The 19,233-nt window shown below is 52.6% G+C and overlaps 6 protein-coding genes across 6 annotated transcripts; 2 read left to right on the top strand and 4 right to left on the bottom strand.

The window, feature by feature from the left end:
• Nucleotides 1–182: 182 nt before the first annotated feature.
• Nucleotides 183–1,329, bottom strand: CCOS01_01431 (ABC transporter; the record flags this gene model as incomplete). Its single annotated transcript, XM_060449626.1, has 2 exons — nt 183–669; nt 731–1,329. 2 exons carry the CDS (start codon nt 1,327–1,329, stop codon nt 183–185), a joined length of 1,086 nt encoding a protein of 361 aa, XP_060321064.1.
• A 2,446-nt stretch (nt 1,330–3,775) lies between these two features.
• CCOS01_01430 (uncharacterized protein) lies at nt 3,776–5,592 on the top strand (the record flags this gene model as incomplete). The annotated part of the gene is made up of 2 exons (XM_060449625.1): nt 3,776–4,958; nt 5,057–5,592. The coding sequence occupies 2 exons, from the start codon at nt 3,776–3,778 to the stop codon at nt 5,590–5,592; spliced, it is 1,719 nt and encodes a 572-aa protein (XP_060321063.1).
• Nucleotides 5,593–5,989: 397 nt separating this feature from the next.
• Nucleotides 5,990–7,009, bottom strand: CCOS01_01429 (C6 zinc finger protein; the record flags this gene model as incomplete). The annotated part of the gene is made up of 1 exon (XM_060449624.1): nt 5,990–7,009. One exon carries the CDS (start codon nt 7,007–7,009, stop codon nt 5,990–5,992), a length of 1,020 nt encoding a protein of 339 aa, XP_060321062.1.
• A 2,065-nt stretch (nt 7,010–9,074) lies between these two features.
• Nucleotides 9,075–9,440, top strand: CCOS01_01428 (uncharacterized protein; the record flags this gene model as incomplete). Its single annotated transcript, XM_060449623.1, has 2 exons — nt 9,075–9,230; nt 9,300–9,440. 2 exons carry the CDS (start codon nt 9,075–9,077, stop codon nt 9,438–9,440), a joined length of 297 nt encoding a protein of 98 aa, XP_060321061.1.
• Nucleotides 9,441–9,653: 213 nt separating this feature from the next.
• Nucleotides 9,654–13,583, bottom strand: CCOS01_01427 (2OG-Fe(II)oxygenase superfamily protein; the record flags this gene model as incomplete). Its single annotated transcript, XM_060449622.1, has 6 exons — nt 9,654–11,112; nt 11,177–11,407; nt 11,478–11,875; nt 11,930–11,962; nt 12,025–12,886; nt 12,964–13,583. The coding sequence occupies 6 exons, from the start codon at nt 13,581–13,583 to the stop codon at nt 9,654–9,656; spliced, it is 3,603 nt and encodes a 1,200-aa protein (XP_060321060.1).
• Nucleotides 13,584–15,136: 1,553 nt separating this feature from the next.
• Nucleotides 15,137–18,761, bottom strand: CCOS01_01426 (uncharacterized protein; the record flags this gene model as incomplete). The annotated part of the gene is made up of 2 exons (XM_060449621.1): nt 15,137–17,300; nt 17,386–18,761. 2 exons carry the CDS (start codon nt 18,759–18,761, stop codon nt 15,137–15,139), a joined length of 3,540 nt encoding a protein of 1,179 aa, XP_060321059.1.
• Nucleotides 18,762–19,233: the final 472 nt, after the last annotated feature.

Genomic DNA, 19,233 nt, shown 5'->3' with positions numbered 1-19,233 from the left:
CTTTTTCTTTCTTGTACATTCGTAGTACATACAGCCCTGTGGTTCAAGCAATCAAGGTGTTTGCAGATCAAGCTTCTATTCTTATTATGATCGTGAGAGTGCGTAGGCGTTCTCGGCAGGAACTGTATTTCTGTCTATTCGATACAAGACGAAAGAAAATACACTCTCGGTCATCTGGCGTCTTAGAGGTCATCAACGAGAGGACTAGGTCCCTGCGGCATCCCAATCTTATCCTCAAACATCATCCTCAGAGCCTCCACCCTACCACGATCCGACATGAATCGGAGATACTCGGCAGAGTTGGTTGTATCCATGTCGAGGATCCCGGGGTAGCCGCCAGGCGCCGTGATATCCTTCCGAGCACTCCACTGAGAAGAATTGCGCTGGAACCCATCATCGAGGAGGAAGTTGGCAAACAGCTTCGAAGCCTCGGGGTGCGGCGCGTCTTTGAAGATAGCGACGGACCTCGGCCAGCTGACAAAGAGCCCCTCCGTCGGGAACGAGGCGTTGAGGCTGCCCGAGGACCGAAGACCGATGCTGGCGGTGAACGTGACGGACTGTGTGCTGTTGGGCTGGCGCAGGACAGCCAGGGGCGATCCCGTGCCGCGGACCCAGCGGGGCTCGTTGGCGAGGAGGCCGTCGAACCACTCGGGACCATACTGGTGCATTCTGGAAGAAGAAGTGAGCACTCTGCCATTTCGAAGAAAAGGAGCGTCTGAGAGTATCTTACACGAGGTCAAAGATGTACGCAATGGCATCGTCGTCACTGGGGTGCGTCAGGACAATCTTGCCCCTATACTCGGGCTTCAAGAAATCCGGCCACTCCCGCGGCGGGTTCGCAAGCTTCTGCGTGTTCCAGACAGTCGACCATGCATTCATCGCAAAGCCGTAGTACGCCGCGCGCACATGACGAAACGGCGCCAGCACCTTGAGATAGTTATTCGGAGCATAATGCAGGAGCGATCCCTGCTGCTCCCAACGGGGGTAGTCCTGCAGGGCCTGGAGGATGATGGTGTCCACCTCGAGAGGCCTGCCCGAGGCGAGCTGTCTGTCGACGTTGACGCTGTGGTACTTGGAGCGGTTGACCGTGATGTTGAGCGTCATGCCCGGGAACCGGGTCTCGAAGGCACGCTTGAGGCCGTCTTGTTGGGTGACTTCGTCGCCGCCGTGCCAGCATGTTACGATGCCGCCTTCAGCTAGGGCGGCTTGGTAGATTTCGTCGATGGTGCGGTTCTCGTTGACTTGTGGGGTGTTGAAGCCGAGAGAGATGTCAGCCGCGGAGACTTGCTGGGCCAGGAGAGCACACAGCAAAGGGAGTGAAAGACGCATCTTGAAATGGAGGGGTGATTGATGTGAAAGCAGTTGATGAGATGGTGCATTGTGACTTGATGTTCGTCCGATGTCAGTAAACTTATACTCACGAGACGATGATCGTTATCAATACACATGATGGACTAAAGGCTGAGTACTTGGCGAACGCGTAATGGTCGAGCTTAGCACACGAAGGCTATGGCTTGGCGAATGTAAATTTAGTGAAGCTGCCGTTCGTCCTTGGATCTCATCAGGCCATTGACAAGGTCGACGTCGACTTTGTTCCTCTACGTTTCCATGATCGGCTAGAGGCTACTCGACTACTCGGATAAAGTTGCTGACACTAATAACGGTTTTAAGCTTATGGCCGGAAATCGACTGTAGCCCAAACAACTACGCCTGTAGTAGATCATCCGATTAATTAAGCTTAATCACTAGACTACCTACATCTGGTCCCTCACAACTGTAACGGCGCGCGGGTCTTGACTCAGGTTGGGAACAGTTGCATAGAACCCGAAAACGGTAACAAGTCGCCGTAAATCAGAGTTTACAAGCCCCTTGAGCACTGCCTCCGTTGACATAGTCATCGGGCGTCTCTAATCACGACTAGTATACCGTCGGCCAATGAGAGGGTTTATTCATTCTCAAACAGGCTAATTCCCCAAGGACGATGCTCGCTACATTCTTACATTGTGAGGCGGCTTACTGAGCAAGTCGTTACAACAAGGTTTGGTAACGGCTATGATATCTACCGGACGCTGAACCTCTCGGTCGGCTCGGCCGAATGCATAGCACCTTTCTCACGGAAACCGATTCCAACATCGGACTTACAATATGTACGGTTACGGTGAAGCAAAACAGTCGTAATGTGTTGACTGTGCTTGAGGTAGACGGAAGGCTTGGCGGCGAACACCCCAGCCACCTCATGGCAGCTCGGCTACATGGTAACTGTCGAAACATGCTAGAATTCCCAAACTTCTCGTCCGGTATCTCAAATCGTGGCTCAATTAGCCTGGCCAGACTGTTACTGTATCAATCTACCCCACGCATATGTGCTAAGCGGAGAATGCTCAACGTACGTCTCCGGTGTCTCCTATCATCGCTGTAAAGTTAAAAGAACGAAAATGCTGAACAGAAATAGTTTGTAGACATATATTTGCGTCATACGATGAAGGTTCAGGAAGGTCAAGTAAGAAAGCTCGATGAGCAACCCCACGCCGGGAGCTGTGGCGGCACATCTGACAGTTGGGATGGCATTGCTCAAGGGCAGAACGTGTCGATCCCGGAAATAAGCACAGTAGGGCGGCAACGCAAAATTGCGGACGTTGGATGCTCGAAAGTGATAGAAGAAGGCTGAGCCTGTATTGTTAGGTAGAGTATCGGGATCGAGGAATGCATGGGGTTGAGGATCCAAAGTTAACATTTGGTCCGTCAACAATCAGCAACGCGCGCGTCTTCCGTGACCTCTTCTGGGCAACTTGATCTTCTATCGCAACATAGCCGTTGCCTACGACTTTGTTGCTCAAGCCTATTCTTTGTTGGTCGCTGCGTGTTCATCAGATAATTGAGGATAGCTACAAACAGAACGAATGCTTTAAGAAGTGCAGCAGTAAAAACATGCCGCCTCGGCTATGGCATCAATGTATCTTTACGTCTATGAGGGCAATGTTTTCTTGTCTTCCATAACATCTACTGTTACTTTCTTACGTTCATTCATGGTACACCTATTGGGTAGCTAGTTGAGATCAAGAGATTCATAGCAGAAGAAAACGTACCGAGCTAGGCACCTGACGCATTCTCCATACGTATTCGGGTTCCGATTATTCCGCTGCAGTTGATGTGTGATGCAAGGGAAGGGTTCAATTTCTCCTGAGATTAGGCTCGAAGTCGGGGCAATTTATTTTGGCAACAAACTATTTGAGAGGTAAGAGTTGCAGTTACGGACATGGCCAAACTTTCGGCAAATTCAACAAGTATAGTGTAACCGGCAACGGGGCAGCAGTGGATGCCATAACGTACGCTCCGCCAGCATAGGGGAGGGTTTATGGTCCTTTGGGCCTTGGATCCGAGCCGGTGATCACGGCCCCCGGCCCCAGTTGCATGTGTTAGTCAATGTTGCTTCGTAAGATAGTAACACCGACCTTTATATATCGTGAGCGCATCTCATGTACAATTTTTTCCTAATACGGCGTAGCGACGCATTGGTGGAAATGATTTTCTTAACCGTGATTGCTACTATCTACGGTCTCAATACTGGATGCCGGTATCTTGAAGGGAAACTCTTGAGAGGAAGGCTGGAATTACCATCGAATGCTTTTCGATGATCGCACTCATTTTGAGCGTGTCCTTCTTTGATATAAATAGTAATCATACAACCCAACTAGATAGTGTATGGAATGACACAACCGGCGGCGTCTTCTTACATGAGCTCTTCGACTATTCCCCTAAGCAGACTTATCTTGAGATGTATCTATCAGCCAAGGCTGTGGCCATTGTCTTGGTCACGCTGCAATTCGGAGCAGTTCATGGCCAGCAGCATAAGCCTATGATTCTCGCAGATACCAACCGTGACGGTATCGTGGATGACAGCGATGCCACGGACAGAACATTCTGGCCCCCTTCTCGCGGCGCCATCTTCCTACCAAACGTCGGCGACTCTCTCAAACGCTGTCCTAATCAGGATCTCCAGGGCAACCCTCTCAGTAATCACGAGCTAGCATCTTGTCACGATGCTTCTGGCCACCCACTCCTTGAGCCAAGCCTGGTTGCTCCCCTGAAATCGATCCCATTGGAAGTTTCAGACGACACTATTGCCCACATCTCCGCCACGCCTGACGCCGCATCTGAAAGGGTTCGTCTCTTTTACGTGAATGATTCGTCCGCCAACCCCGCCGAGACTGCCTCTTGGAGCTTTGTGGATCCTGAATTTACCTTCAATGCAAGCCATGTCCAAGCCGGTATCACTCTCGGGATTGACGGGCGTGAGTTTGTGAAGGATTTTGCAAAATGGGACGGCAAAGTAAGGGTGCATTTGGATGTCCACGCCAATGGCACTGTCATATTCGACGTCGTTGAGCTCAAGGTGGCTCCAGTTCTGACCCATCACCATCTCCAACGTGTCAGCGCCTTTGTCAGTACTGCGGCAAACGAGTCTGAACCTGTACAGCTCGGTTTTCTCAGCCGACTTGATGAAGCGCGGAAGGCGGCAGGGATAAAGGAGCCATTATATCTGTTCAATCAGAGTGACGATATTTGGGCCCAGGATTTTGTTGAACCAGCATATGCTAGCATGCCTAGACCTAACGGCCAACCGATCTCGCTCAGAATTATGTTGAGGTCGGCACAGTCAGTTCGTACTGCTGGAAGACACGTCTTTGAGCAGCTCCGCGGGAAAGGCGTTGGTGGTTCCCAGCCTGAGGGGGGACGCGGCGGCTATGGCGCCCGAGAAATCAACGCATACGGCAACCTCGAAACGATCCCACCTTACACGTCCAAGAGTAGAGTCAAATATCCTGCCGGCCGGATTATTTATGGCAAGTATTATGACAAGATGCCAGCGGAAGCCACGATTGCCTGCTTGGAAGGCCAAGAGCTTCAGAACCCTCTTTCCTTGAGTCTGGATGGCTACTCATCGGTCACGTTGATGAGTTCGTCCAGTTTCTACCTTCCAACGAGACGGGACTTGGCTTCACGATTGGTATCGCTGACAACACTTCCGCCCTCGACTTGCTCAGAAACACCTCAGCAGCGGCGCAGGGTGGTGTGCGGGCGATTTCTTTCAATGGGTCTGTTGAAGGCTCCTTTTCTATCACGAAAGAGGAGCTGGCCATGACAGTCGATGAGCTTCTTGCAAACGAGACATTTCCCGAGGTCAACGCTTATGCGCAGAGACATATTGATGGTAATCTGGGAATCCTGCTCGCTGAGATACCTATCCTTCGGGATCATGTGATTCGCATCCCCTCGCTTTTCAAGGCTCCCAAGGTGTCTTCGCTCTCCTCGTTAACTGAAACCGTAATGGAGGGCGAGTATTTGTTAGTGAGCTTCAGCCCGGCGGCTATCAATGGCGTCGTGTTGGGCAACTACTACGTGAGTCCCAAGACTTGGGGCCCCGTGGTTGAGGGACGAGACATTTTGGAGTTTGCCATCCGGGAGGTATATGCAAAGGCTGGCATGGAGGTCGGGTTTGTGGACGATTTCATGTCGCATCACCACACCTTTGGCGAGGTGCATTGTGGAAGCAACACTTTCAGGGAGACGGACGCAGCGTGGTGGGAGTAGGGATAACACTCTCGTAGTGTGTGGGAGTTAGAGAAGAGGACGGGGAGAACCTGGGAGTCACCGTTCTAACAGCAATCTAGTGGAGAGAGCTATAGCATGTCATGATGTGCTCTGCAGTAATCATATTCCTTTCGTTCCCATCTCGTTCCCTACCAATTCTGCGTGCAGCACTGATGGATAAGGGTGGCTACACGCGGGAATGTGAGGCACGGGAAGCCAGATTAGCCTTATTGCCGCTACTAAGCTACATTTGAGCTTCAATAGGTTTACACAGGCAAAACAAGGTCATGCTATATATAGCAGTGAGCGTTCTCTGCTATCTGCAAATTTCGCGAAAAGTTTCAGGCTGCTCTTCCACGTTACAAAGACAACCATTGTGTCTCAGTGAATTAGAGCATTAGTCTACCAGCGTAGCCAGAGGTAACGAACTGCTACCATCATACAGCTTCAGCGATAACAGCATCCCTGCTATTCGCGGAAGAGAGATCCTCTCATACTCCATGTTCCAGATGCTGCTTTCCCTAGCCAACAAGATAGACTCTAGCAAACTGGCAATCTCCCGACTATCCCACATACCTTCTTTCCTTCGCATGGCATACAGCAGCGAAATGGCCCTTTGCTGCAGGTCCAGCTCACCAGAGAACCCGGCAATGAGGCTCATTCGCGGGATCACATCCGCACCCAGGGTAAAGACCGGATACTGCATCGGCTCGGCCTCGGCATATATGAGCGATTCAGCATCTTCTAAAAGATCCTGGAAAAATTGTCGATCCAGAGGCTGTGAGCTCGGGGCCTCCATGCATTTGATGATGACCGACCAGTCCTTTTGCATGACTGACATTAGCCGCGCCTCCCATAACTGCTGCCTGGTTGTTGATGAGCTTGACTTGAGATGCTCAGTATAAGTTGCAAGCCGACTACTAAAAACATCAAAGAGATGGCGAGCTGTAAGCCATTCCCCGAGCCGCAGGTCGTCATCTCTTAGTGGTGACATGCTCTCTGGCAAATCCAAGAATGAGGTCCAAGATATCGGATTCATCGGAATGCTACCTCGGACATTGTAACGTAAAGCCTTCCCAAAAGCTTGGTCTACAAGGTGGAGATCGTACCGAGCCTCGGTGGTCGAGGAGTACGGCTTGGAAGCATCTTTGTTGCTATTGCCCCGGAAGAAATAAGACAGGTCCGGAATGACTTCGCCTTCTTCCAGTAAGTAGGCAGCATCGCAGCCCAAGCAGGTGAACATGTCAGCAAGATCGCATAACTGATCATAATAGTCCTTGACAGTCTCAGCCAGGCATCTCTGGTGCACTGAAAGAGGTAATCCTGCCTGAGCATCCGTTGCCGCTTTGGACAGGGCAACCATGATACTAGAGCCGGATCTAAGGTGTTGCAGAGCTTTGTCGTAACTTCCCTGCATGATTTCAAAGCAGATGAATATCAAACAAGAAACGAGCGATGTCCTGAGAGTGATAGACGAAAGCCTTTCCATATCCCGAGTCGTGAACTTCATGGCCTTAGAGAATTGCTGGGTTGCTAGCACATCGTATGTTTGCGCGCCCGCAGCCTGGTCTTCTTCTCTGTAGTCGCTTATGAAGCCTCGATGTGCACATCCCAACGCTATCAGGCCGTGTTTGACTGAGTCGGAATAGTATCCTAGTGGGATGATGTAACTGTGCCATAGCTTCTCTAGAAAAGAGATAGCCCCGAAGCCCGCAACTGTGCATTTGCGTACATGATGGAACATGGCCCTTTCTGTTGGTGTTCCTGAGATGTCCCAGTTGACTGGCGGCGGGATCGCGGATGGTTGCCGACGCAACCTAAGCTGGAGACACCTGCGTCTTCGACAAGCTGCCTGTCCATTGACACAGCATCTCCACGATGTCAATCACTGCAGGGTTGGAGAATGTAGCGGAATAAGCTTACTTGCTACATGATAGCTTAGTTCGATCATCGGACATAGTGAGGGTGAGATGAGAACATACTGTGGCTGATGCTTTGAGATGGCTTTAGGGTTGACCTCCCCTGTCTTTTCCGACACCTTCAACATCCTCCGTGGTATGCGACTCAGGCTCGCGGTGCGATGCGGCCTGCCAGGTTGCAATTGGTAAGATTCCAGTCAAAAAGCTTTCAACCGAGATCTCGTAGCTTCAATTGAGTGTAGATGAGCATAACTCTGAGAGCGCGCAGGCGATCACATATGCGAAGACTAGGCTGAAACTTGCAGGTTTCCAACTGAGCGAGGGCCATCACGATTTTGTCTTGGCCCAAGCTGAGAGACCCACTTCTCGTTCTCATCCCACACTCCCGAAAGGTTTGACGATGCCTGATTCGCTGACTGCGTTTGGGAATGAAAGTGAGGGGAACGCGTTCTGAAAGTGTTTTACAACAAATCATTGCCGCTGGTCAAACCTCTTACGATCAGTGGGATTTACATGAGAGCGGACGGATCATCGAGTTTTCCGGTAAGTAAAGTTGTAAATAGTAACAGCGTAAGTGAAATATGAGGGACCTAGAGGACGGTCTTACCAACAACAGAGTTCGGCAAGTGACTGATCATCCATACGTACTTCCCCAATCATGTCATCATTCACAAAGTTGAAATCTCTTCGCTTACTAATTCTGATGTTTCTTGTCTTGAGAATCAGTCATTTCAAGTAGAGCGGGTTCACAGGATGCGATAACGGCATCATAAAAGCCAAAGCAAGCGTTATTCCCTAGATGTCCGACCACTAGTTCCAGAATAGTCGTTATAAGACTCGAAATGACAATTGCCTCAAGAAGCTAAGCACTTACGGAAGGCCCGTTGCATTAGTCCCTAAGTTTTGTAGCATGGACCCAAGCTGCAGGGAATGCTGTGCATGGGTAGTTTCTTCGTTTCTGCCAGAAAGAGCAGTTCGTTACTCGTTCGCAAGTTCATGATATATCAATTGACTCGAAGATAATCAAGGTACTGTATTGACTATCTAAAGGCACTAGGCTTGTAGGCCGGACTTGCCAAAAACCACATACACCGACACCACGTACGTCCACACAATACGGAGTTTGGGAGACAGAGGAATCCCGAAGTAGTCGTATGAAAACTCCGTAGAAACATATTTCCAAAGATCGGCAAGAGCAGAAAGTTATTGTGAAGGGCTATAGTGCTAATTTCATTTATATTAACCCGTGCCGAGTGAAGCACGACTGGCTAAGTGCACTGACCCAAACTCTCTTCTCGTCAACGCAGATCTTCCAGCGCGTTCACAGCACGGAGTAGGCGGACTACGGAGCTGTCCGTTACCGATTTGCCTGACTCGAAGGCATATTAAGTGCCCGTGGGATAGTTCGTATTTTGAATTCGTTACTCATTAACGGGGATAAAGTCTGCTGGACGGATATAAACATGAGGTTCAAGTCCCTGAGAAAGTGAATTGATCGCAGTCCTTCTCGTCACACTTTGCCACCAACTATCTACGATCCTTTCGGTATAGAACTCTCTCAATATGCGTGCCACACTTGTTTTCGCGGCTGCGTCCTTCGCGACTGGAGCTATCGCAGCTAGGTCCATGGGCTACTGCCAAAACTTAGCAGGTGACGGCGGGGACATCGGAAAGACGAGGTTCTGCTGCGACTCGCAGTTCGACTTCCGCTTTTCTGAGGTAAGTTTTACAATGACCGGAACAAACCAAACCTGAGAATGCAAATGCTAACGTGGGGGGGATGAATAGTCTGGCATATGTAACATCCCTGCGGACTCCTGCGGTGGCATCAGCACGTGCTGTGGTACTGGTTTCTACGTCTTCAACACTTGTCCCGACACGTTTCCTTGTGCGAACAGCGCGGTGGACAAGGTTTGTCCCAAGAACTAGTCGTGATTTATAGTAATGGAATAGAAGGACTGAAGATGAAATCTACTTGATGTTGGTCATGTTACGTTGCCATGACTCGCAACTCATTCGTGATGTTGTGAAGACCGACGAGTTCAGCCCATGACGGCTCACCAAGGTGCATGCGGTGCAGTTTCTGAAAGAACATCTCAACAGCACGCTAAAAGAGCATGATCCAATCCAGTGACTAGCCACCTAAGTCAAATCAATAATCTCTGGCTCAGCTTTTCGTTTCGCCCCAGCAACAGGTTGCGGAGGCCGACTTGGCCCAGGAGTCGCAGCTGCACCCATACCGTTCAGGCCTGAGGGCGGGGATCGCGACGGCCATCCCGCATTGCCCGTTGTCGGCGCGAAAGCTCTTTGTCCTGCTGACATTCCTATAGGGACTTGTGCCGGCCCGTTTATCGGTTGGAGACCATTTATTAAGCCATTCATCGATTGAGCACCGCTCATAGGCGGCGGAGCGGACGAGGATCCGGTTGCTGGCCTGTTGTAATGTGACGGCGGCGGGCCGCGGGCAGACCCGGTCATCGGCTGATGTCTGTTCGTGGGTGGTGGAACCCACGCAAGCCCGACTGCTGGCATAATAGTGTGCCCGGGCGGTGCATAACCTGCCGCAGCAGGTCCTGGAGCAGGAACAGGAGCGGGAAAATAAGCCGCAGCCGGAGCCGGAGCCGGAGCGGGAATTGGTGCCGGCGGATACGTGATACCCCCCCGCCCTGGCACCAGATTCACCGGCCGCTGCCACAATGCTGTCGCAATAGCAGGATAATCCTCACCCAGCAATACTCCTAACTTGGTCTGATCAAAAGCCTTGAAGACTTCCTCTGCCTCCTTGGCCCTCACCTGCTGCTTCGCAACATCCGTCTGCCCCACCTTGTTAATGACCATCGTGGGCCCTCCAGGCGCAAATCGCTCAGTCTCATGCGTGACCCGGATGTCGTGCTCCTCGATCACCCTGTGCACGTGGTGTCGCTGCTTCTTGGCGCCAATGATCAGGCGGAGTGACGTCTGCGCCGGGTTCGCGAGGAAATTGTCCAGTTTGCTGCAATCGCCGCAGGTGCAGAACTGCACGAGGTACATGCCGCTCCCCAGCTGGCCAGACGGCGGACGGACGGATCTCGAGCCGACGTAGTTATCGCGGTAGGCTTCGAAGGCTGCGGCGAAGAGTTGCTGGTAGCGCGGGGTGTCGAGTGGCGTCTTGGTGGCTTCGAGGATGGCGAGGAGCTCGCGTAGGAGCGGAATCCAGAGGACGGGGAAGTCGAGGGCGTGCATTTTTGGGGCGTGGCTGACGATTTTGAGGGCCAGTGGCAGGACTATGTCCTCTTGTGGAGGGGAGGATGCGAGCTTGATGAGGCCGGAGAAGAGGTCTGCTAGGGCGATGTGATTCAAGGCGAGGCGGTGGTCGGGGGGAGACGGCGCCGTCTGGCCGTATGTGAATCTCGCCGCCTTGTGGGCTGGGTCGTCTTCCCTGGGCCCGTGAACCCTTTCGAGATCGAGCATAGAGATGAGGTCTTTGGCGAGCTTTTTGTACAAGTTGACGGCCAGAGTCACCGGGAAAGCCTTTCGTCTAGCGCATGAGAGCAGCGCTGACAGGAACTCCAGTGCAAACGCTGGCGTCCGTACAAGTAGCTGCTCGACCAATGGCATCGTCCTAGGAAAGAGAGTCAGTCATATATACGTCTGGCGGTGATTAGGGTTCATTGGGAGATACTTACACAGAGGAAAGCCAACCAAAGTCGGCATACTTCTCAGCGCCCGTCACTAAAGCCAGTCCATCTTGTCGGACGAAGATTGCGGTATCGGCAATGTCCTTGAGGCCTGTGGTGAGCGTTGCTTGTGCCCACTCCCGAATCTCGTCAGACAGGGGCTGATCGGTAGGGGCAAAGGCCTTAACCGCCTCGAAGATCTCGAAGAAATATCGACCCCTGAATACTGTGGAAGTCAAGCTGGAACATCGATAACGCGGTTAGGACGCGAACCTGAAAGAATGGGCTGGATATCGGGGAGAGAACGCACCCGTTTTTGATCTGAGAAAAGTCCGCCTTGCCCTGCGAGACCTCTGCGTAAAGTAATTGATAGTAGCCCGCGGGCAGTGGTCCGTCCAGCCCCTTTTCGGCTTTTTTCTTGCTGACCTTCTCGAAAAAGTCCCAATCCTTCATAGCCAAAGCAGATCGCAACACTTTGCACAGGATCTCGTCTTCAGCCTTTTTGGTACGCCTGCCTGGACGAGGGACCGACGTATCCCATACGTCTTTGAGTGTCTCGAACGATGACTTGCTGTTCGACGAGGCCTTGAGGATCGAATCTGTGAGGTAATCGACCAGTACAGCACTGTCATGGTAGTGATCCCATCCCGACCTCGTACTAGCTTTGAGGTACGAAGGGATCTCGTCTCGGCGAATGATGAGCGCGGCCTGAGTCCAATATTAGCTAGAAGCTGCGAGGGGAAAGGGGAACAGAAAGCTCACTGTTACGCAGTACCGGTGGGTAGCTGTTGGTCCCTATAGTTCGTCTTTGTTAACATGACGAACGTACCTGCCACTCCCTTGGATCGAAAACCTACCCAGTTGCCCTGATATCCCTCATACTCTTCCTTCCGTTCAACGCCTTCAAAGAACTCGCTAGCATCAAGCATATTTTTCCAATCCAACGCGATGTCACGGAGTATCGGGCGCCCGCTCAAGTCCACAAGCACCTTGACAGACAACGACTCGTCCGTCACATCCTCAATGTCACGAGACATGCCCGCCTCATATAGATCTTCCTCGACCCCGTCCGAGCTGGATGTATAATCCTCATACGGCACACCACACGAATCGTATCCATCCAATCCATCATAATCTCCAAAATGATCAATCGGCCGCTTCCGCTTCCCACGCCGGCTCCGTTTCTTTTTCGAATACCGCGAATTGCCCTCGTACACTGCCGGCCCCATCTCCATCTTCTCTGTCAGCGCTAGAAGAACATCAAACTCGAGCCCAGCCGAAAGCTCCTGCAGCGTCTGCACGACGGCCGCGTCGCGTCCCTTGAGCGCCTTAATTGAGATGTTGTCCTCGGCGTACTCGTGGTCCAGGCCGTAGTAGACGTGGTCGATCCCGGCGTTCTCGGAGCGCTCCAGCCACCGCCGGACCGTGTGCCGCAGCGCGCGGGTCTCTTGCCTCCGCAGCGTCGCAGAGGGCCGCTGCTGTGACGCCATCGCCGCCGGGTCGATGGTGAGGTTGTACGTGAGCACCACGCGGTAGCCCTCCGTGACGGGCAGGACCTCGTGGTGGACGTCCGAGTACCAGCACGCAAAGGACTGGTCTGCCCCTGAAATCTTGAACATCTTCGTCTCGCCGCAGTGCTTGACGACTACGTCGCCCCCCTTGTGGCCGCAGGGAAGGCAGATGACGAGAGTGCCGAACATGCCGGGGCATTTCTCGGTGCTGATGACCCGTGTAGTCTCAGCCATCTAATCCATCTTCACGCACCATAAATGACAACACACTAAAGACAGACTTACTCGGTATAAGCCTTGGACACGGCCCCCTTTTCGTAGATCAAAAGCTTATACAGCTCCGCCGTCACAGGCGACGTGACGCCCAAATCCTTCGCTACAACAGCACATATCTTTTGCAAGTCCGCCGGCCAGCGCGGACTTCGGAGCTCGAATTGCGAGGGGTCCAGCTCCCACGTGTTGGGCGCAGCAGTGTCCACAATGGTCTCACTCCCCTTACCTAACGGAGCACGAGTGGCTTTTTCGATCAGTTGCCGCACCGTCGGCTCCGGCAGCGGCTGGGCAACAGGTCCGACATCATGGACGCAGAGGTCCGGGTCTACGCGCTTCAGAGGGTGGAACGAGGCAAAGGTGCCCTGTGTCTGGATGCCGGCAAGCGCCTCGATGAGGTCATCTTCAAAGGAGCGCTTCCAGTCCTCTGCGAGTGCGCTACTGGCTACAGATGCTGTGTCATCATCGTGCCCGTGGCTGGCTGCGGCGTCCCCGGTTCGACTGGGCCCGGCGGTGACCTCGTTGTCGTTGGTGTTGGGCTCAGTGGTAGCCGTCTGAGCTGCGATAGCTTCACTCGCCTGGGGTTCCTTTTCAGTCTTGGGTACTGAGTCAACCGTGGGAGCTCGGGAATCCATCACAGTGTCTGATACAGCAAAGGTTCCGTCACATAGAAAGGGCTCCCAGCATCAATCTTCATACCATTCACTTAATTGCACCAAGACGCGACGCGTTAAGGGGAGGTCGTAAATAGTGGAGAAACCTTGTACTATCCCTGTTGAGCAAGTACACATGAGGGGGGTAGGTACAACGTCGAGTCTCCCAGAGTTGTCTCAACTCGGAGACTTCTAGGTCACTGAATGGAGAATTAATCATCAATCGATCTGAACTTGAAGTGTATCTATCGAGATGAATCAATGCATTCGTCGAATGAAGATCTCATCATCCTGTCATATTTGTGAAAAAGGGGAAACGAACTTGTCTGTTTGAGGGATGCCATCTCCAACGGTCGTAGAGAGATACTTCTACCTCTCCTCTCGGTGCACCGACCTATCCCCACTGTTTCCCGCAGCCAATGTACCCAGTGGACCGGCTCCCACGTTTTCTCGTGCTCCCCTTGGTCTGTGCGGGACATCTTTCGGTGAAAGTGTGGCGTTGGCTCTCGGTGAGGCAGGCGTGGCAGGAAGGTGTCCAACGTTTGTTTGATGACTACCCTTGAACCTGCCCTAAAGCCGTCATAAAAGAGAATGAAGGACACATGCCTCACCAAAAATACGCTGCAGAACATTCTAGAATCTGGGGTTCTAAGTACTTCACTGTTTTTGGGTCAATCGCATGCGTTTACATCGGCGTAGTCGTTTTCGTGTGCAACATGACTTCTTCTACTCAACTCAGTGGTGGTGGTATGGACCTCATGTCCGGTCGACCTGCGCCAAAGAAACACGGAGCGATGGCCAATTTTTGGAAACACACATGTTCGTATTCATCGATACTGTTCAGACAGGTTCTGCTTGCTATCCCTACCTAGTCGAACCAAAAACCTAATGAACCTATTGCATCGCTCCTGTTCCCGATGATCCTATCCCATTTAGCTGTGTACCAGGACTACAGCTTTCCCCAAATGATTCCCAATCATGGACAATTTCAAGTGGGTATTCCAGACTCCGTTCTGCACAAAATCAAAACCAAGTTTCAAGCAGATGTTTCCCCAAGAATGACGTATACTGTGTTACCGCCCGTTCCAAGAATTGGGAAATGAACAAAGCATCGAAAAAAAAGAACCCCCCCCCCCTTCTTGTTTCGATATCGGGTATAAGAAATGTCATTGGCCGGTTTATCCGTGTTTCATCAGGCCGTGTTGTTTTTTTACCACTGGGTATATCCGAGGTTGTGTATGTGTTCGTGTCAAAGAAAAACGACCGGAATAATTCGCATCTTGGTAAAATCCGTAAATCGCGAAGTTCATGCCGAGAGGATCGGTGTTGTTAGCCTGATCGTGGAATGCGTATGCTGCAAGACTGTACATAGAGAACTTTGTAAACAAAACCAGCGCCAGCTTGCGCAAGTTGGTGAGAATCGGTTGATGTCGTATCGGACGCTCAAAAAGAGCAATTATGTATGATGGAACTGGCCACCTCGAGAAGTGAAATGATGGGTTAGCTACTACATTTGGTACGCGACCAAAAAAGACTCAACCCCAGATTGGTGCGTTGCGGTACGCCGGCGAGTTGTAACTGTGTAGGACTCTGTAGGGCTGGTCACCGTTTGCGTGAACACTACGACTCCGGCTGCGGCTTCTGGAAAGGCCCGGCTGAACGGCGTCGGGGGAGTAGTACTGCTGCTGTTCCCATTGCTGCTGTTGGATGTTTAAGAGTTGCTGCTGGTAGTAGCTGCCGCTTTGGCTCGGGCTCTGGTTGGCAACTGAATGTCCGCGTGCAACAGGTCCCCTGTACTGCGAGTAACTGTCGTAGCTTGATCGATGACGGAGTTGTCGCTGCTGCTGCTGCTGATGTCCCATTGGGTTGGTGGAGGCGCTGCGTGCGACTGGCTGGCCAAACTCAGGAAAAGAACCATTGGTAGGGCGCCACTTGTCCTCAGTCGTCAAGCGACGCCTGGCGTATTGCTTCTCGAGCATCGTCATGCCCCTGCGAGGGCTCATTGGCGGAATGGGCGGCACAGCAAGAGCGTCATCGAGTGAGGCTCCCATCAACGCCGACGGATAGCTGTGGATGGTCTCGCGGCTGTTCTGCCTCGACAAGGTCTGTCTTCGACTCGCCTCGCCGGACGAGGATGACTGAGGGCGCACTGGCACTGGCTTTCGGGGACTCTTAGTGCTACTGCGGGTGTGCAGACTGACGGGCGGAGAAGTCTTCCTCTTCACTGACGCCTCGGGAACCTGCAGATTCTGAGACGCAAATTCGGAGTGGCGGCTTGTCGGAGGCAGAGGCTCGGTGGGACGAAATCGCAGCCCAATCTCACGTTCCATATGCGCCGGCATTGTCAGAGTACGACTGTGTTGGGCCTGAACAGGCTGCTCGCGAGGGAGCGCCATGAAAGCTTGGTCGAAAGCACTCTTGCCGACGCTCTCGCCGACATGGTCGATGGCCGTGATGTTTGACTCGAAGCCGACCTGAATCTCGTCGGCTCTGGCTTCGCCGATAAACTCGGCCTTGCTCACAACACCAGAAGGCACTGGCTTGCGGTGGATAGAGCGCCGCGGCATGACAGAAGCGGCAGCTTGAGCGAACGAGGCTGGCATGGTCTGGAAAGAACGGCGGAAGGGTGATTTTGGCTTCTCAGAGGGTCCAGACGTCTCTGCTATCGCCTCGCTCACAACCTGAGTCGCATCGACCAGGAGCGCAGAGCTGCGCTTGTCGTCAGCGTGGCCGGCATCGAAGCTTCCGACACTGAAAATGGTCTTGAGAGTCTCTTTACTGGCCTGCGCACGAAGGGTCAATCGCTTGGTTGTGATGGGAAACCGACCAGAGTGCTCCTCAAGCTTTGACTGAACATCCTGGGGTACCGAGGGAATCTCTTCGTCAGACGGATGCGTTGCGTGAACGGTCGGGGGTCCTCGCATTCCAGAGCCGCTGAGAAGTCTTTGCAACTTGCCAGGTTTTTGCAAGCCGTTGCCAATGCTCAAGGAGGAATTTGACTTTTCGGAAGCAGCTCCGGGAGAACGAATGGCGGCCGGAGAAGCGGGGCCTTGTTCGGCCGATTGAGTGCTGTCAATTAACGCTGGAGCCGGGGATTTTCGGTCCTTGCGGAAGGAATGGCCGGCGCTGAGGTTGAAGAAGAACTTGGGCGATGTGACCGTCATTGTGTTGTTAGTCGGAGAGACAAGAAAATCATCCTTCGGGGGCAGAGACGAAGGAACTGAGGCGCCAGATTGTGAAGGATCAGCAGGGCGGATGTCGGCCTTAAGAACACTAACTTGCAGCCTGTTGCCGCTGAAGGCTACAGTTGGGGATGCGGCTGAGTCTGACAGTTCATCGCCCGAATCCTCCGATGCGGCACGGCCAGCTGGACGGCTGCCTGCAGAAGGTTGCTTGGCATGGAACGACCTCAGCGAGACATTAGAACTGTAGCCGGAATCGGCCTTGGAGAGCGGTTTGGGCTGGTGCTCGGTGGTCGGGCTAGCAACGACTCCACTGTCGGCGCGTGCAATTGCTCGGGAATGTTTCTGAGACTGGTCCGCTTTCAGTTGCTCAAGACTTGGTTTTGCGTTCGGGTCATTTCTGACCGTCAGGACCTCGGCAGAGTACTCCATTTGCACATCTTCATCTTCTTCCGCAAAAAGGTCGTCTTCCATTGCTGTGTGCTTGGATGATATTTTCAACTCTGGACTGAGTGGCCTATATTTGAGTCAGCGTGAGCCGTCTCATGGTGCCTTACACAACATGGCGCCGTCTGCACGAATTGGCAAGGGAGACTACTAACGAAGTTGACCGCCGCCTCTGCGATTCCGCCTTTGAAACCGAAGTCTTGATCGGACTGAGTGTCTGCGAAGTAGCACTGGCTTGCACTGTCGAGACCGTGATCTTGATGTCCTTGCTCTCAAAGCCCGTCCCACCCGATCCGTTCTCGTGACTGAAATACTCCTCAATTGCAACCATTTGCGACTTTTCTGCTATGCTGACCTGAACTGCTGGCTCAAAGTCCGGACTTGGAAGCGGGCTGGCCTCTCCATTCGTGATCCGCAGCGAGCCAAACTTCATGGCACCTAGCGGCCGGTAATCCATATCAGAAGGGGTCAAGGCTCTTTCGACAGGTTCAACCACTGGTTCACACAGATATTCGGGCTCCGAGGCGAATCGCTCAGCGACGTATTCTTCCAACGTCGGGATCGGATATGTGCTCGAGTCAACCGATAATGAGTTCATTCGCGAACGCCCTCCTGCTGGGGTTGTAGGCATGCTGTGTCGCACACTCGACCGTCTAGATGAAGCATATTCTGACGGCATTCGGGTCGCAAGACCTGGAGTTTGGATCATGGAACGTCGCCGTACGGGTGCATACAGTGCCAAATCTGAGTTGGCTCGGGGCAGAGGCAGCTGAGCGCTGACTGATTGTGCAAGGACTGGCTGGTGCGGATGCGAACTCTTCCAAGTATTCGGTGACACCTCGAACTTGCTTTCAGACACCATCGAGTTCTCTTCGCATGCGGTGAGATCTTCGTTGAGGTTCAGGAGCCTTCTCGATTCGTATGACATGAGATTGTAGTTGATGGACTGACGATTCCCGGGAACATGCCAGCTAAAGCCGCCGGTAGTCAGTATTTGCGACGAAATGCTGGGGAGTCGACCATACCTCTCAACTTGCAACTGCCTGGAAATGTCCATTTCCTGCTGACTCTCCCAGGTCATTGAATTTGCCCTCGACATTCTGTCTGGAACAGGCGGGCTCAGCACCATGCTTTCCCTACGTTTTTGCTTCCTGGGCTCTTGAGAGCTCTTTGACCTAAACAAGCTTGCCCTGCGCTTCCAATCCCTCGCAGGTTTCACTTCTGGGTCCGCCATAGAAGCGATGCTGGGTGCTCGGGCGGCTGCACCAAGCTGAGATCCGGCGGTTGCAGAAATAGGTGACGGTGCAGGCGAATTTTGCCCAGGCAGAAGTCGCGAATTCGATCGAGAGGGTGGCAGACTGGCGGATGCAGCGCGTTGTATGCTTAGTTGGCTGGGGGCCGGTAATTGGGGTGTTGGAGAGGCATAATTGCCGACTCTAGGTTTTGATAATTTGTGAGGTGACTTTTTGCTGCTGCTTCCACCTTGCACATGTGAATCATGAAGCGTCTCGGTAGACTGTGCATTGCCCATCTTGACGTTGAAAAGCAGAAATTTTGAGATGGTTCCCTAGTCCTCAACCAGATGACAAAAGTCTGCACTCTGGTAAAAGTATAGAAAATCGCCTCGAGGTGGTACGGGTTGCGGATGGCAGTGCTCGAAAACGGCCAGCCGATAAAATTTGGTTACGATGACACTGTTGTAACTGCCATGCCGCGCAAATTGCTGTGGAATTATCGACGTTACTTCGTGGGTGTTTGTAGGTTGAGCGACCCTCGAGTACTATCTGCGGTAGTGAGAAAGGGGAGATGGTCTGATATTTGTCGACGCTTTGTGAGCTGCGCCCTGAATGGTGTTCCTTTCCAAGTAGATACACTGTGAGGCGACAACGGAGACAGGCGCAACCAGTGAAAGGAAGAAGGAAAGGGGGAGGGAGGCTCGAGGAGTCTAGTTGATCACCGCCGGAGACCAGCACGAAGAGAGAAAGGCGGTGGTAGAAGGTGGG

The sequence above is a fragment of the Colletotrichum costaricense genome, assembly GCF_030867565.1.
Source record: "Colletotrichum costaricense strain IMI 309622 chromosome Unknown Scaffold_1.1, whole genome shotgun sequence".
Taxonomy (NCBI): Eukaryota; Fungi; Ascomycota; class Sordariomycetes; order Glomerellales; family Glomerellaceae; genus Colletotrichum; species Colletotrichum costaricense.
Note: the sequence above shows the minus strand (reverse complement) of the source record. Positions and strands in the feature narration are given on the sequence as shown.